The following is a 17,962-nucleotide window of genomic DNA, read 5'->3' as shown; positions in this document are numbered from 1 at the left end:
GATTTGAGAGTTTGTACTCACTTGACTCTTATACTGTTAAAATCTTGCTCCTACTTGTTAAACATAAACCAGGTTAAACCTGTTCTAATATAAACTTGAGGAATCAGAAAGACTACATTTGTATATTTATTTTCCTTGAACGTACCAGGAAATTAAGTAACATACACACAGACATGTTGTGTTCCTGAATCTGTTTTGAACAAACTGATTCGGTAAATGATTCAATGATTCGCTCATAAGCACAGTAATTTGTCGCCACCTACTGGTGTATTTAACCTACAGAAACACTGAAAAGTCCCCATCATTGACGCACAGAGTGTCTGGAACAAAAACAGACAAGCTAAGTGATGAAATCAAAAGTCCCTGTGCTGTTGTGTATCAGCATTCACTAATCAAATTAGGACCTAAACCATAACAGCAGTACAGAAAAAAAACGGAAGACTTATGAAATAATGTTGTTGTTTTGCAGTGCACAGACCCTGGCTGACTGAATTACTAATCACAAATAACGTATTAATATCATTATGCAGATAAGTTTTAAGATGTATTCAGTGGGTTTGTAAATTATGAGAACGACTCCTGGCCCAAGTAGACTAGAATTCATTACAATTCTCGTACATAAATGTAAAAAACAAATACAACACATTTAAAACGCATGTAAAAAGACAGACCGTGTGAAATATAAACTATTTAAATGTTTGCGTATGGGGCCTTCATTATACTGTTCATTTGCATTCTTTAGGAAACAACTTTAATGCCTTAACGCTCGCGTGAAATACGCACGCCGTATACTTCCGATTGGAGCGTTCTATCTTGGCGCGTCGCGTTGACCGCTCAAACGCCGTCTTTGATTGGTCGACTGGAAGCCGACGTCAAGACTCCGTCCAACCCCGAGAGACGCGTCGCTCATACAGTGAAGATGTTCTGTGCTGAGCGTCGGAGAGGCGCTCCAGAGGTTCTGCCACGGAAACAAGGTGAGCTGAAACCTTTCATATCGACACGTACCTGTCGTTATGTTTGTGAAGATTGTTTTGCCACTACAGAATATATACACGAGCCTCTAAGGTTTAATGAAATACTTTATTCTTCAAGGTTGTCACTGTGTTCGGTTTCGAGTAAACTAACGTTACATGAAAAATAAAGTGTTGTGATCGATAGACTGACATAATTCATATAAAGCTGTATTTACGCTGTATTTATAAAACGTGGTTACTAATCTCCGGTTGGTTTTGAGTTTCGAAATGATTGTAATGTGAAGAAAAGTAGTTGTGACAGGTTCTTGCCTTCCCTGCTCGTGAGTTTGTGTAGGCTATGTATCACTGATGAATGCAATGCATTTATGCCTTTTAAATATAAATGAAATATGGAGGAACAATGAATTTAAGAGAAAACAGAATAGAAAAAGAGCACATGAATCCCCAGACAGCACTGCAGACAGGGATACACCACATTATCCTGTTTTTAAAATTCAATTACATGTCTAAAACATCAACAGATGGACTCCCGAAGCTCCAATTAAGATGCTTCAATTATATTACATATCCAGGAAAAAATACAACATTAATTTATTGTTACTTTTCCTGTTTATTAAAAAGTGCAATTTAAAGTTGATATGTAAATATAGTGCATTTCATAAAACGCTGTTTGTTTACTAAGAACTTATTCAATTGAACCCAGCCTAATGAAAGCCTCCTTTGATAAGTCAAAAGACATTTGGACAAGAAACAGGATTCAGGATGCGACATTACAGCATCTGCAGATCAATCAGCATGTTAAATTCGTTACTCATATGCTCTTGATACATGGTTTGTTTTGTTTAATCATACCAAACACATTCATAATTTCAGATTTGAGTCAGAATCTCATAAGAGAATATGTACGGTATTTCCATTCCTTACTAAGCTCCTCACTAATGTAAAGCATTAACATTTCAATGTTATTTTATTGTTCGCTTGTTGTTTGTATAATGTTATGTATTAGGCTGCCTTTGTCATTTCTTTGAGACTTGTTTTGATCCAGGTGTAACCCAGAGTAAATAGTGTTTCAGTGAGCTGTTTTCAAATATTTGCACAGTTAACGTGACACGCTGGTGTCTTAAGCATTAAATATGGTCATATGATCATGGAAGGAAATTTTTTTAACAAATGAATTCAAGCGTGTTCTTATTTTTCTGTGCATAGAAATAAACCAATAATGTTAATAGAACATATGAAAGCCATTATCTGACATGACTTTTAAATAGGATCAGCATTATGCAATTTATGTTCAATGGAAAAGTTCATCATTTGTTTTAAATGTGCTCAATGTAAAGGTCTGCCCCTTCTCATGGTCAACTGACAGTGCCGTCACATGTTTTGTCTAATCTCAGCGTTCTCTAAACAGGCTCTCACTCAACTTCATTGTGCACTTATTTAGAATCACATTTCATTCCAAATTACATCAAATTCAGCATGCAAATTGGGTTACATCTGTCCTTTCCATTAAATAAATGACTGAATAATACTCTAATTATTGTATTTTCATAGAAAAGCCTGATCTGATGTGAATGAGACTAATAAAGAATCTCGGATGTTTTGGTGTGCTGATTTCAGGAGCCATAATTGCGCATAATGAAATGAAGGTGATTCAGGAAGAACAACAGATAGCAGTGTGGACTCTGTGAGTCTCAGTACTAGAGTCCCCAACTGTGAGAAGAACAGTGGTCATCATGATAGACCTGAGCCACCTGACCGAGGAGGAGCAGGAGATGATCTTGACAGTTTTAAAGAGGGATTCCGAGTTGAAGAAAGCAGAGGAGGAACGAATCAAGTAAGATTGCTTAACCAGCATAATCAAACTTTTATTTGTAGGCTCAACGACCCCCTCTTTTAATGTAAATCATAGCTGATCTCAAAAAGTGGCAGCAGTGTGATATGCAATTTTGTTTTTGTAAATCAATTTTAAGTTGAATTTTTCTATAATTATTATAAATGGCATTTTATGGCATCAACTGAGGGATTACACTGAATATTCATATATTTTTTAAAATGTGTAAAAACACATCTTAAAAATATTTTGACTCTGAAAAATTAAAGTGAAATAAACTGTAAAAAGCTAAAAGGTGAATAAAATATTAGTAAATCTGAAATACATTTTCCCTTGTACGTTCACATACAAATTAACTTAAAATATACATTACTCTTCAAATGTTGGTGGTTAATAATTAATACTAAATTGATCAAAAGTGACAGTAAAGACATTTATAATGCAACAATTGATAATGCAATTTCTATCCAGCAAAAAATCCTGAAAAACTGAATCAGTTTTTTTGCAAAAATACTAAGCAGCACAACTGTTTTCAACATTGATAATACTAAGAATTTTTTTTGATCATCAAATTAGCATATTAGAATGATTTCTGAAGGATCATGTGACACTGAAGACTGGAGTAATGATGCTGAAAATTCAGCTTTGCCATCACAGGATTAAATCATATTTTCAAATATATTACGATAGAAAGGTTTTTCTTTTTTTAAATTGTAATAATATTTCACAATAATACAGTTTTCTGTATTTTTGACCAAATAATTCTTTTTATTCTCTTTATGAGCATAAGATAATAAATAATAATAAATAAAATCTTACCAACTACAAACTTTTGCATATGCATATAATGACATATAACATAATACAACATGAAAAAACAGGGCATTAACCCAAAAACAAACACTGAGGGGTTCACTCACATGAACGCCATTGCACTAGCAAACTATTTGTTCTCGTGTTTAATGCTTTGAATGGAGACTGGTAGTCTACATGAAAGGAAGAATGCAAAATCTGGCCTCAACTGTACTCAACCTTCTAAAAGGATTAAGTCTACCCTTGTGGAATAATTGTCTTGGCCTTTTCACATGACCAACATAGTTTCCCCTCCTTCAAAAGCGAAGATGTGTTCCAATGGTTGTTTCCAAACACATGATTTTAATCAAACAATTTTGAATCACTGCAAATACTCACAATGTCTTTATTATGGTTGTTTTGAAATTTTAGCTATTTGTAGCATTTAACATTAACCACCTCTTAAACAAGTCATAGTATAATTATTCATTTTGACCTCTTGAGCTGTTTTTCTTGAATCATTCAATAAAACTCCTTATCATTAGTGTCTGAATTACTTAACAGGGTACAGCTACTGGGAACATTGATAGTACCTAAGCAGCAGCCATTATGAGAGATTTAGTATTTGCAAAGCAAACAGAGTCAGTAATGAAGACAGTTTTGTGTATAAGTCAATGAAGGAAGAGTTTGTCCCGACTCTTTGGTCATAAGGAATGCTATTTATTTAAGAGGCTGTCATACAGGAGAGCTGTGTAACGTAATAAAAAAGTGCAATGAGATATCGACATTTGGAAAGCTCAGTTTATGACCCAAGCACTCAAAGAACTGCCTGACACATTTGTACATAAAAAGAATTCAACATTTTGTGAGCAAACAACAGAGGACGTGATAAGTGCTGTGCTGTGCTGTCCTTGATGGCTTATGGAGTAAACTAATTTGTGGCCTGTGGAATGCATGGTATTTGTCCAAAGGACCATGCGGAGGTGAGACTATATTAGGTTAGATGAATGTTGCTGGGAACTGTTGATGATTTTAATTTTTCTCACCCAAGTTGAACCTCTCATCTGATTCCCAGACAGCTACAGAAAGCTGTCCCAGAGGAAGACAAACGCAAATTTATGTCAGGGGAATGGTTCTACGAAGCAAAGTCACAGAGACACCAGGACAGGATTCACGGCTCTGAAGTCATCATGGCATCGATGAAGCAAAGGAAACCCTCAGTTGTTGGTGAGACCAAAACGCCTACAGTTCACACATGCAACTTGATTAAATGCTTTGCTAGCAAGCATATCAAACAGCATTAAACATCTCACTATCCTCATTCATAGAGTATTTAACCAAGTCATGGGGCGGCAGATCCAGAAGCATCAGCCGAAAGGATAGTGATGGCATCATGACGTCGCCTAAAGTAACACAAACTACTGAGTCCTCAGAGCCGCTAAAGGAGAGGTAATGCTAAATGTTCATGTACTAAAGCACAGACATCAATGGTTCAGTGCGCTTGGCATAATCCTACACTGAATATTTAGACACACATTCTTCATCTCATCTAGTAGCTCTGTATTTATCAACTTATCTGGAACAAGAAGAGTAATAACTGTTCACACATGCCAGAACCCTTTGGTTTGCACTGTGTGTGCAACCTCCACCCCTCCCAGACGCTTTGTGTGCTTTACAGGTGTGGATACCTTATGATTTCAAGATCTTTATGACTCGACAAGGGTCAACAGAGGAGTTTGCATGCTGTCTTTTTAAAGTACTCTGCCTGTGAAGGTTTAATTGATCCTGGTCATTGCAGGATGTTTTGTAGAACTTTAGTCCAAATTAGCTGGACTTTTCTTTTGTTTTTCTATGAAAAATTGCTAAAAATTAAATTGTTATTTGTTTTAAAATTAGGGAAAATGGTGAAACGTTAGAGGTCCAGCAAGAAAAACTAAACATAGGCATGAGATCGCCATCCAAGGTATGTAAGTGCTCATTAAACTATACAGACATATCAGGGTCAACTGCCTTCACCATTACTGTATATTTTTTGGGAAAAACACTTAAAGGGGTCATATCATAAGGAATTAAAAAAATTCTAAACATCCTCTCCAGTCCAAATAGACCATTTATTAAGAATGTGGGAAAATGGTACCTACTGAACTTTCATGACTTTCATGGCTGTCAAATGAATACATTAAAGAGGGTGTCTACTGCTATTTCATACATTCTGACTTATTTACATTGGTCATGTTTAGCATGAGAATCCAATTCTTTGGCAAAGTCTCAAAAAATCGAGTTGACGTATGACGGAGTATTTCTGCGCCAAAGACACTCCTTCAGGGTTCGTATAAGTTTCAGAAAGCTTTTTTCGATTATGGCCCTGTATGACGTTATAAAGAGTGGATTTCCTTGTGTAGGCACTTCTGCAGGAAGAGTGCACGCACACAGCAACCAGAGTATATGGCTCGATCTGATTTTTAGCCAACTTAAGTCAATCAAGTTTTGTTCCTGTTTTATGTTGATGTCGCAGCTTGCAGACGATCGCTACGGAAAAGCTTTGCGTGCTCTTGAGTCTTTAGCTCCGCCCACAGCACACCTCAAGGACCTTGACTGTTTTCGGAGAGAAGTGGTACAGCTGTACAGTATCTGTCTTTTATAAATCTGATAAAACTAAAAGACTCTTCAGCGATATGAAGGATGCAATAGGTACTCAAGATTATGCTGTAAGTACTCAAGATTAACATGAGACTGACAGGAACTAAGGAGGATATTGCCACAATTTAACACAGGCTTTGCAAAGAGGCTGTTACTGAAGGATGGGGCAGAGCAAACAGTTGAGTATATTGCAGCTTGTGAGTAAACACAGCTGTTTCTCATGTCACATGCAACCAGGGTGTTAGGTGTAGAGATATAAAAAATGGGTTATTTCAATCTATCAGAGAGAAGGTGGAAAATAGTCATGAATTTTATCTAAAATTCATATCTTCAGTAACACTACAGGATAAGGAAATAAATAAAATTACTTTATAAAAATCCATGATATTACCCCTTCTAAGTCTAGGTCACTCTAGTGTGGTAATTTTGAGTGAAGTTCATTGCTAAAGGACAAGTAAATAAATATGGCATCAATAATCAATGTATTTCTTCATTGTTAACTTTGTCTCTTTACCTGGTTCCAGCCAAGGCACAACCCGTTTAACAGTGTTCCAGTAGAGCTTGATTTTGAGGAAACTGATATCCACTTTACATCAGGACCTGGACTCAGGAAATCATTAGACAGAGGCTCTGATTCACAAGGTTTATGTGGCAACTTGTTGTATAATGTTCATTTGTGCTCAGAACTTTTAAGAATTTTGTAGTTTTGTGTTCTCCCATGCTTACAAGTCTCACATTTGCAGTAAAACATCAGGAAGCAAGTCATGGTGAAGTTAATAGTGAGGTCTTTAACACCCCACACAACAAAGCTCCTGGTCAAAAGCCTGTGCCAAAGAAGAGGACCAAAATCAACAAACCACAGAGCTCTGTCTCAGACAGCACCAGCTCTGTGTCCAGCCAGGGTGTGTCTACTACAGCAGGCTCAGGTATCAGGTCTCCACCACCAAGAAATATCCCCAAACATAGCTCCAATGAGCCTGCTCTCAAGAGCCAACTGAGACAACCAGTAGTATCCCTGAGCTATGTTCGGAAAAACAGCAGTCAAGAAAAGGATCTTGAAGAATCTAGACTTTCTCTGGGTAGTACAGAAGAATCAGGTAGCAAAACTGAAAACAAAGAGCAGTTTAGCTCTCCTTCACCACCGAAGTTGCCAAAGTCACGCTTACCAGTTAGAGCTTCATCGCAACTGATAAACCCTCCACAAGGCTTACAAGAAAAGCCAAAAATAAAACCACGTCTAAGTCTGAACTCTATCACAAGAGCAGATGATGGCAAAAAAGTGGAAGAACTTGTAAAACAAAGAAGAGAAACAAATAGTTGCCTTCCTCAGACTTCAAGTATGGAATTAGAGGGCCAAAATATTTCTGGTGAAATTAACCTTCCTCGTGAGAATGCAATGTTCACGTTGACTGACAACTCTGAAAAGCCACTGGATGAGATCACTGTCCCTCAATCTACAATGCACAAATCTGGGAATGTGGAAAATCATATGAGTCTGAATCCGAAATCAGAAACGATAGGAACTGAAGAAAATATGAAGAAAACTGCTGTTGGTATGATTTTTTAGAAATGTTCAAAATTTGTTAAAGGAGAAATTCACCCAAAAATGAGAATTATGTTATTTACCTATCATCATGTCATTTCAAACCTGTACGACTGACTGACTTCTGCCGATCACAAAGGAGATAATTTAACAAGCATCCAGTTAAATTTTGGGTGAACTGAAAAATAATGGCAGTACACTGGGTCTCACTTTAGTGCTTAAAGCACCCAATGTGTCAGCAAAATAAATATTTAGCTTGCCGATCATTTCCCAAGTGCTCCAATCAGTTTTGGTGAAAAACAACCTGATATTCAAGCAATTGTAAACTTGTCCAGCTCTTCACAAACCAGTCCAGTAGGTGATGGAAATGTTCACCCTTCTTCTGCTTCAGCACACCAACTTACAAGGTACTGCCACCTATATTGAAAATTCACGCAATTGGATATTCATTACATTTTCTCCTTTGTGCATCTACTGCTGTGTTCTGCAGAAGAAAGAGAGTCATATGGGTTTGGAATGACATGCAGGTTAGTAAATGATGACATGATTTTCATATTTGGGTTAAATAATCTTAAATTTTTATTTAGTTGAATTAAATTACTGCTTACAATAGTGTCGTCTAGATTCTGCTCTGGCCATTCAATGCTACACTGTTTGTCTTACAGATCAACAATTTCCCAGATCCCTCAACATAACAGATACATTCAACAAGACAGATGCCTCTACTGACTGTGAGACTGACAGCAGCCCCCTTGTCTTCAATATAAAACGAAAGACTAATAACTCAAAACAAGAAGATACCAAAATGGAAGTCATGACAGATGAACATATTCCCACACCTACCGATGAACAAGGAGATTCCATTGCCAAAGTTCTTGAGTGGTTTAGCAGAAGCTCAGACAGCAGTGATAGGCTTGATGTAGAGAGCAATGTCCAAGACATGGAGGACGACACCAAGATCGATGACATAGACTTTGAAGATGACATTGATCAGAGAGCCAAGCCAAGAGATAATGTGTACTTAATCATACCACGCCAAAGTGAAGAGGTTCCATCAGAAGTCAATACAATATTTCTAGAACAGACAGATTGGGGAAAGGAACAGAGTGTTGATGAGCCTTCCCAGAATTCTCCAAAAGAACAGAGAGGATATGAATCTGCTTCTTATAAAGAACCTCTCATTAAAAAACCTTCTATTGACTCTGCTCTTACTACAAACAATATGCCTCCAGAGATCCCAGAGGTGAATATTTCTGTAGGTGGGAAAGTTAGTCTAAATGAGAACAAAATCAAGAGAGAGGAAGAGACTAAAGTCAAACGTGAAAACACTGATATCAAGCAGACTCAAAATCAGCCAAAAGAAATAACAGGTGCTGAAGAGAATCAGCGACCAAAGATTGCCAATTTGAGATCATTCTGGGAGAAAGAAAACATTGGTCCAAAGATTTTGATCGGCAAATCTAGCACACCTGCTAAAAATGAACACTTCATCCCTAGTGATATTAGCAGAAAGCCAACTGAAGGTGTAGAGGAACAACAGAGAAGTGAGCAGAGCTTGGAAGTAACATTTTCAGGACATCAGAAACAAGAGAGAGTTGGAGAAGATTTAGACCTTGAGCATGTTGGAAGTGGTAACACCACCTTTAAACCTCAAGTACCCATTTTTACAGATGAATCAAAACCACCATTGATATATGCTAATCAGAACACTGACCAAATACATGCAAGCTCTCCCTTAGAGAACGATGTTCCACATTTAAAATCATCTTCGCCATCACTTGACAGTGGACCCTTGCTAGTGGGTCAAAATGGTGATAGCAGAGGCACCATTAGCATCAACAGCAGTGATGCAGATCACACTCCTCCAAAAGAATTGGAGGCAAAATCAAGAACCGCACCAAGGACAAATCAAGTGCCTTTTGTTAAGCAGAATTCTCAGCAAGAGAACATGGCAGAGAGGATCAAGCAACTCAAGTCCTTCTGGGAGAAAGAATCTAGAACATCAGCAGCAGCTCAAAACAGATTGACTACTACTGCTCGACTGAACCAAAGATTTACAAAATCTGAGTTTGATCTCAGAACAATAGGTACTGAGTATGATGATTATGATGATGATGTTGAGGACAGTACTTCTGCCAGAGGTAGACTGTTTCCCAATTTCCCGGTGCATCCACTACGGAAGGATAAGCCAGTTATGATGGATGGTATGAGCACTTTACAGTTCAAGAACCTCCGTGACTTCTGGGGAGGATCACCTACAAAATCTGGGCAAAGGTCGCCAGTTCTTGAAAGTGGAAATCAGAGATCCTTAAGTCCACACAGCCAAGATGAAAGAGCCAATTTCAAAGACTTTGGAAATGAAAGCCAGAATAACAAAACATCCTCAACAGCCAAAACCAGAGTATTCCAGTCTCCCTCAAAGAAGAGGATTATGTCAAGACAAGAATCTGGATCAAAAACCGATCAGTCGCACATGATCTCAGGCGAATCAACCTCCCATGGAGTGTCTCATTCTCTTCAGCAACAGAAAGGCTCTCAGGCCTCTTCAGAAGTCACAATGGTACTTAAACATCAGGTTGTTCAAGAGTCACAACCTAAACACGGTAGAAGAAATAGCAAAGGCAGTCTAAACGGAAAAGCAAATGCCATGCGGCGTGCCGCTAGCATGTTTTCTGTGAACACTGCGGTTGAGGAGCAAAGCCAGGACTTAAATCCTCAGTCCAAGAAGTTCCAGGGCCCCAATCTGCAACAGGTTAAAAAGGCACCAGAAACTAACATCACACAGTCCAGGAAAACACAGGAAGCTAGCTATACCCTGCCAAAAACATCCCCAGAAATCTCTTGGAGAGACAGAGACAAGAACACTCAGAGAAGTTCGTCACGTACCTCAGAGGATTCTGACTCTCAACCTCTTGCTAGATCCTTCATTCCACGGGACTACCAGCATTACCTTGGCATCACAGAGGACAGAAGTATGTACACTCCACCTCCAGTTGCAGAGCAGGTTGACGATTTTATCTGCACTTCATTTACATCATCTCCAGAGACACACCGCAGCTGTAAATGTTCCCCTGTGAAAACCAGTACTCCAGTACAGGGTTCCCCCGACCTACAAACCAGGAGAGGGAGCCTGGGACGCCACTCAACCACACAAACTGATGGAAATGCCACTAAGTGTAATTTAAACCGTGAGTTTGAAGCTTTGTCTCTTACTATACTGTACAGGTTTCACAGACTTTTCTTTTTTTAACCAAGGATGCCCTTCATCTGGAACAATTGGATTCCAATATTAGACAAAAGTGTACACATGTAAATTTATGAGATATTTTTCATGCATTTCACTTTTACATTCGGTAGATCTTTTATCCAGTGTTACTTTCACTGCATTTAAGCTATACATCTTGTAAATACATGTATTCCCTGGAAACTGAAACCATGACCTTTGTTATTAGTATGCTCTATTGTTTGAGCTACAGGAACACTTTCAGTTTTTCAGTTTCATCAACTGCCAGGTGTGAATCGTAAATCTGATTGTTTAGAAAAGTAATAATACGCCTCTTTTTATCAGATCACAATTTGAAGGACAAACTACATGCCAAAGTTTAATACTTAGGTTTAGTGATTTAGAAAAAGTGTTTAACCACAAGTATAAGCATGAAATGTGTGTGCAGTCATTAGAGAATTATTACCATGATTTAAAAAGGACTAAATTACCCCAGTCTTAAACTATTTACAAATTAAATGTAATTAAATCTGCGTTGAATTAGAATTTCTCACAGCTTCCCTTTCAAGTGTCAAATAGTTAGTCCTCACATTACACAATAATAAAAGAAAAGGGAACAAAACACCAGCAACATTCTTCTTGCTTCTTGAATTCATTCTTTATACCTCTATGGGATTAAACTTACACTGTTAAATCTTCCAGGTGAAAATGAAAGTGCCATTCAGAAAGCTTTGAGACGTGCTTCATCTAGACCAGTGTACCATAAAAGCATGGAAGACATCAGCACTCTTCCTAGTAAGCATCAATCCTCTCTATCATGTCAAACATTTTTTAAACTGCATCCGACTATAATTTATATACAGTTTATTATTCGTTTTTCAGCTAAAAGCACTATATCCAGATTTAGCTCTTCCTTTCAGAGTTTACTTATCATGCAGTAGCAGCACAATGCTTCTTCCAGTACACCTTATTGTTTGGCTCTAAATGGAAAGTACAGATGCCAACAGAATCTGTTCTACTTTTTCTTTTGTTTTGTCATTGTGATCTTTTCCTTAAGGACAAGACCAAAAACAAACAAATGACTACATGCAGAGCAACTATGATGGCAAGTTTTGAGCTTAACTTCTTGATATGTTTTATATGCACTCATTTTTTGACATCATATGACATTGGCATTTGCTCTGAATCTCACTCCTGATGTCTTGTTTAAGACTCTAGCACACTTGTCCAAACTTCCTTTGCCATATCAGACCCAGTGCACCTGAAGCAACTCAGCAAATCAGTGCCCTCATTCCTGGAAAAAGAAGTTGGTTCATTTGTTGTTTTTATCTAAGATAAAAGGTCAGGTCACAAAAAAGTTGTGGTGCTCAAAGTGTCTGTCTTTTTAGAGTGATGGAGGGGAAAGTGACTCCGAGAGCAGTTCTCGCAGCGGTGTACCACAGTGGAATAACAGACAATTCACTGACCTCAGCAACTACTCTGGATCCACCTCCCTGTCATCTGTATGTTCATAACTATTTACCAAGAACATGCATATAATATAGCATATACTCTATACACTTATGGAAACAGAACCTGTCAATTATCCCACTTACCTCAGATATGATTTGTTATTTTCTTTAAGTCATTCACAACCCATTTTACTTTTGTAACCAGACCACCGTAATCCAAATTAAACAGAAAGTTCTATGAGAAAAAAGCAGTGCAGGACTTTATTCTAATCAGATTATGAAGATAAACATGATTTGCTTAAGTATGCTGATGAATTGCTCACAATAAGACCCAAAATATTTGCTTAAAATGTAAATAGGGTCCAATTTAATTTGACGTTAAAGGGATAGTTCACCCAAAAATGAAAACTGTCATTAATTACTCACCCTCATGACGTTCCAAACCAGTAAGATCTTCATTCATCTTCGGAACACAAATTAAGATATTTTTAATGAAATCCGAGAGCTTTCTGACCCTGCATAGGCAGCAACACAACTGACACGTTCAAGGCCCAGAAAGTTAGTAAAGCCATTGTTAAAATAGTCCATGTGGCATCAGTGGTTCAACCTTAATTTTATGAAGATACGAGAATACTTTTTGTGCATAAAGAAAACAAAAATAATGACTTTATTCAACAATTTCTTCTCTTCCGTCACAGCGTGTGGTGCTGCTGACGCAGGAGTTGGCGTTCTGATGTAGAACCCGGATGTGCTGTGGAATACACTCACATGCATCGTGGTACTGTCATTAACTGAGGTGGAGATTGACACGGAAGAGAAGAAATTGTTGTATAAAGTTTTTTTTTTTTGGTTTTATTGCGCACAGAAAGTATTCTCATAGCTTCATAAAATTAAGGTTGAACCACTGATGTCACATGGACTATTTTAACAATGTATTTATTACTTTTCTGGGCATTGAACGTAGTAGTTGTGTTGCTGTCTATGCAGGGTCTCTCGGATTTGATCAAATTTATCTTAATTTTTTAGATTAACTAAGTTCTTACGGGTTTAAAACAACATGAGTGTCAGTAATTAATGACAGAATTTTCACTTTTGGGTGAACTAACCACTTAAGCACATTGGTGTACTGGGAATTATTCAATACTGTATTTTCATCATCCTCAGGTTAGCGGCAGTGTTGTGAGTGTGTACAATAGCGACTACAGCAGTGTTGACGTCCAAGGAAGCATCCAGTTTTCACTAAACTATGTGCACAAGTTGCGGGAGTTCCACATCTTTGTTGTTCAGTGCCAGAATCTGGCAGCAGTGGACACCAAGAGGAATCGATCTGACCCGTAAGATTGCGATCTCAGTACCACCCACCCTTTCTCCTTGAAATAGAAAATTTTTCTCCGTGGAGAACTTGTTCTTTGTTTAGGTATGTTAAGAGTTACCTCATTCCTGATCCTGCCAATTTGGGAAAAAGAAAAACTGCTGTGAAGAAGAAAACACTGAATCCTACATACAATGAGATTCTTAGGGTAAGAACATCACTGATAAAACAAGTCTGGGCCAGTTGTCGCATTTTTCATGCATTTAAATGTTACGCATTTAGTAATTACAATATTAATTAAATTAGAAAATATTACATTCATTAAAAAAAATTACAATATTTGTAATAATTTATACATTTGCACATTACATTTCACTTTGTTGCATTAATTGCATAATGTTTCGTAATTGTTTTACTATTCATACCAAGCTGAAATGTCTATAATAGACTGTTTGATGGCAGATTCCATTGTGACAACATGCCCCACTATTGGGTGTGTTCCAGGCTATAATGGGGGAAATGCAGGCCCCAGCCTCCCCTATATGCATTATATATGCTATATGCATGCCTAATAATCTTTGTTCATTTTATTATTTAATGCATACAGTACAGAGTTCGAATGGAGTACCTGACATCCCAGGTTCTCAACCTTTCAGCATGGCACAATGACACATTTGGTCGTAACAGTTTCCTGGGTGAGATTGAGCTTGACCTGTCCTCTTGGAATTTTAATGACCCAGAGTGGAAACTTTTACCTCTTAAACCAAGGGTATAGTATGAATTTGTTGATCATTTCTCTTACATCGCACTGATGATATACAGCATTTTCAAAGTTAAAATACTTCATACACAAATGCATGAACCAATAGGTAAATATTTTTTTTTTTACCGATTCATTTTTTGGTTTACTAGTGCAGACTTTCAAATTATTCCGAACACAGAAACATCTGCCTTGTTGCATATGACAAATGAAAACCTGTGTCCTAAAATCAAAATATCAAACATGTTTGATATCCGCTCACTTGATGGAATGAACCTGAAGCTAAACAAAAAAAGCTTGTGCCCATCATACACTAAAAATGCATTGACTTCTCCAGACTGCAAATTGGGATCAAAATCTGTGCACAAATTGAGAGTATGCTGGAGTATGCAGTTTCTGTGCTACTAGTGTCATCTAGTGGAAATACAAAAGTAAAGCATGTTTTCAAACAACCTTTGCACACGCCCCTTTTTCACATCACTTCTGCCCCAATTCTGACTGTTGAAAATCTTTCCACAACCTGATAGCAATCAATAATTAAAGTGGTCTAAATAAGAAGGTGTATATGTGACCCTGGACTACAAAACCAACATTTTTGTTTGTTATGATAGGACAATATTTGGCCGAGATACAACTATTTGAAAATCTTGAATCTGAGGGTCCAAAAACATCATATTGAGAAAAAAAAAAACATTGAGAAAAAACATATTGAGAAAATCGCCTTTAAAGTTGTCCAAATTAAGTTCTTAGCAATGCATGTTACTAATCAAAAAATAAGTTTTGATATATTTACAGTAGGAAATTTACAAAATGTCTTCTTGGAACATGATCTTTAATTAATGTCCTAATGATTTTTGGCATAAAAGAAAAATCAATCATTTTGACCCATACAATGTATTTTTGGCTATTGCTACAAATATACCCCAGTGACTTAAGACTGGTTTTGTGGTCCAGGGTCACATATAAGAAGAGACTTTCAACCAGTATAACAAAAAACTGGAGAAATTTGCCTACCCTAGCTTTAAATAATGGCAGAATTTTTATTTTGGGCTGAATTATGCCTTTAAGCGGTTTTGTTCTGATTCCAGAATCTGTTCTCTCAGACCACAAACAGCCTCCAGCCATCTGACTTGAGAGGACAGATGAGGCTGGCCATACGTTTCCTGCCTCAGATTTCGCATTGTAAGGCTCCACCCTTTACAATCATTTACTATTCACAATAATTCACATTCACACACTGTAAAAAATGATTTTTCAAAGTTGTAAGTAAAGATTATTGGTGTACATTTTACAAGAAAATTCTTCTTCATTTCACCTTTAATTCAATGGTTTACTTGTTATTTCTATGTAATTTCTGAGTGAAAATGTTTTCTACACAAAACTCTTATAATGAAAGACAGCACATTATGTCACAGAAAAAGTCAAATGTCAAAGTTTTGTCAAATGATTAGTGCTAATGTTTCTTTTTTTAATCCAGCAAAGAACATTCCTGGCTCTGGTGAGGTGCATATCTGGGTCAAAGACTGCAAGAATCTCCCTCTTATCAGAAGTCCAACTATTGACCCATATGTAAAATGGTAATAACAATAATAATAAAACAATTCTATTATATTGTTATTGCATGGCATTATAGCTATTTTTCTTGAAAACATCTTTAGTGTCCTACTAAATAATGGTTTGTTTAATTCCTTGCACAGCTTTGTACTCCCAGACACCAGCAAAAAGAGCCGTCAGAAGACTCGGGTGCTGAAGAGAACAGTCAACCCCATTTTTAACCACACTATGGTGTATGATGGCTTCAGGGCAGAGGACCTGAAAGAGGCTTGTGTGGAGCTTACTGTTTGGGACCGTGACCGACTAGCCAATCACCTGCTCGGAGGCCTGAGACTCGGCATGGGCACAGGTGCAGTCCAATGTTGCATGTTTGTGGGTTCTGAGATCTATAACCATAAACACATAGTAAATACATATTAACACAAAAGCTCATTTTGTGTACAGGCAAGAGTTACGGAGTACAGGTGGACTGGATGGACTCTACAGCAGAGGAAGTCGCTTTATGGAGGAGAATGATGGAATCTCCCAATGAATGGGTGGAGGGCATGTTACCACTGAGGATGGTAACAGCAGCCAAAAACACATGGAAATGAGATTGCAGGGACATTTATAAAATCACATCTTTCAAATAATATTTTTCCATATATAATATCTTGCATTTGTTATGATTTATAGTATAATAGATTAGGTTTTTGTCGCGTTTTGGCCCCGATTAGACCTGACATCGACATGAGTTCTGTTTCCAGATATACAGATATTCTCTAGCTGGATTTATTTATTGTCTTGACTCCTGTGTTCAGTAGGATTGAACAGAGATCAGATTGAACTTATTGAGCCAATAACGTTTTACATGAGATCATTTACCGATTTCAAAATGCAAGTTATAAGCAATGTCTAAAGGTGGATGTTCAGGTGTTTTTTTTCTAATGTAATCTATTTTTAAGAGGTTACAGATTTATATAGCTAATGGGAATGCCTTAAAACATCACATATATTTTGAGTCCAAAGACCTTATAAACTGTAGTATATGTTCAAGACTTCAAAATAGGTTGTTAAATCAATGCTGAATACGTTTAAGAATACTATTTGAGGGTAAAAAGCTAAAATCCAAAGCCTCGACAAAAGTAAAAAATGATTAAACCAGGAAAGGAGGGAAACACAGAATGTGTGTATTGTAACAAACTGTGTGGGGGGAACAGATTTGTTGCCAAAAATGTGCAAAGTGGGTGACTGCTTTATTTGTCAAATACGCCTGTACTAACATCATAGCTCAAAGGCATACTGTACCACAAGCAAAATAATGCAGGATACTCCTAATTAACATGCCAAAAGCAAATGAATAAACAGAAAGTTGGTTCACCATGCTGAATTTTTGTAATTTTTTTATCTTGCTATATCAAAGGAATTTGTATGTGGTGACAAATTTTACCCTAGTATGAGTATATACTACACTATTATCATGCACAGAATACACAAATTAACATCTGACTACCAAAGAAATTAGCACAGGACTCAATTTTAAAATCTGTTGGCTTCTCAATTCTGGATACAACTGTTTTTAAGCCAATGACAGTGCTGTACTGGACTTTGTATTACATGACAATGCCATTCTGACAATGCATACAAATACAATGAACCACTGTTGAGATCTGGTGCGAAGAGCCAAGGCTCTGAAAGGAGGAGGTGAGACCGGGTCACGCTCGCAGAACAAGAGCTCTGGTGAGACTGAAGAGAGGAGCAGAGCTGTCTGAGCAACATGTGTACACTGTGTAGCTGGCACATACTCTCTCCTGTCTCAAAGGACTGGATTAAGTTCCACACACTCTTTCAGGAAAAAAAAGAACATGCTCCTTTGGGAGAGAAAGATTTTGCCCTGAGATTC

The 17,962-nt window shown here is 37.4% G+C and overlaps 1 protein-coding gene across 5 annotated transcripts; it reads left to right on the top strand.

Moving 5' to 3' along the window:
- Positions 1-898: 898 nt before the first annotated feature.
- sytl2b (synaptotagmin-like 2b) lies at positions 899-17,442 on the top strand. 5 transcript variants are annotated; one of them, XM_058745477.1, is made up of 19 exons: positions 899-974; positions 2,592-2,808; positions 4,673-4,824; positions 4,926-5,046; positions 5,494-5,560; positions 6,762-6,879; positions 6,981-7,790; positions 8,446-10,956; positions 11,706-11,798; positions 12,061-12,108; positions 12,215-12,309; positions 12,392-12,505; positions 13,619-13,788; positions 13,872-13,974; positions 14,374-14,535; positions 15,615-15,708; positions 16,004-16,103; positions 16,224-16,429; positions 16,525-17,442. In XM_058745477.1, the coding sequence occupies exons 2-19, from the start codon at positions 2,708-2,710 to the stop codon at positions 16,671-16,673; spliced, it is 5,214 nt and encodes a 1,737-aa protein (XP_058601460.1). In that variant the 5' UTR covers positions 899-974; positions 2,592-2,707; the 3' UTR covers positions 16,674-17,442. The 5 variants fall into 5 exon arrangements, with proteins under 5 accessions (XP_058601460.1, XP_058601461.1, XP_058601459.1 ...); XM_058745478.1 differs by having other exon boundaries at positions 8,446-10,968; positions 15,630-15,708; XM_058745476.1 differs by having other exon boundaries at positions 8,446-10,968.
- The last annotated feature ends 520 nt before the right edge of the window (positions 17,443-17,962 follow it).

Source organism: Onychostoma macrolepis, chromosome 15, assembly GCF_012432095.1.
Source record: "Onychostoma macrolepis isolate SWU-2019 chromosome 15, ASM1243209v1, whole genome shotgun sequence".
NCBI classification, from domain to species: domain Eukaryota; kingdom Metazoa; phylum Chordata; class Actinopteri; order Cypriniformes; family Cyprinidae; genus Onychostoma; species Onychostoma macrolepis.
The sequence above is the reverse complement of the archived record's forward strand: the minus strand, read 5'-3'. Positions and strand labels throughout refer to the sequence as shown.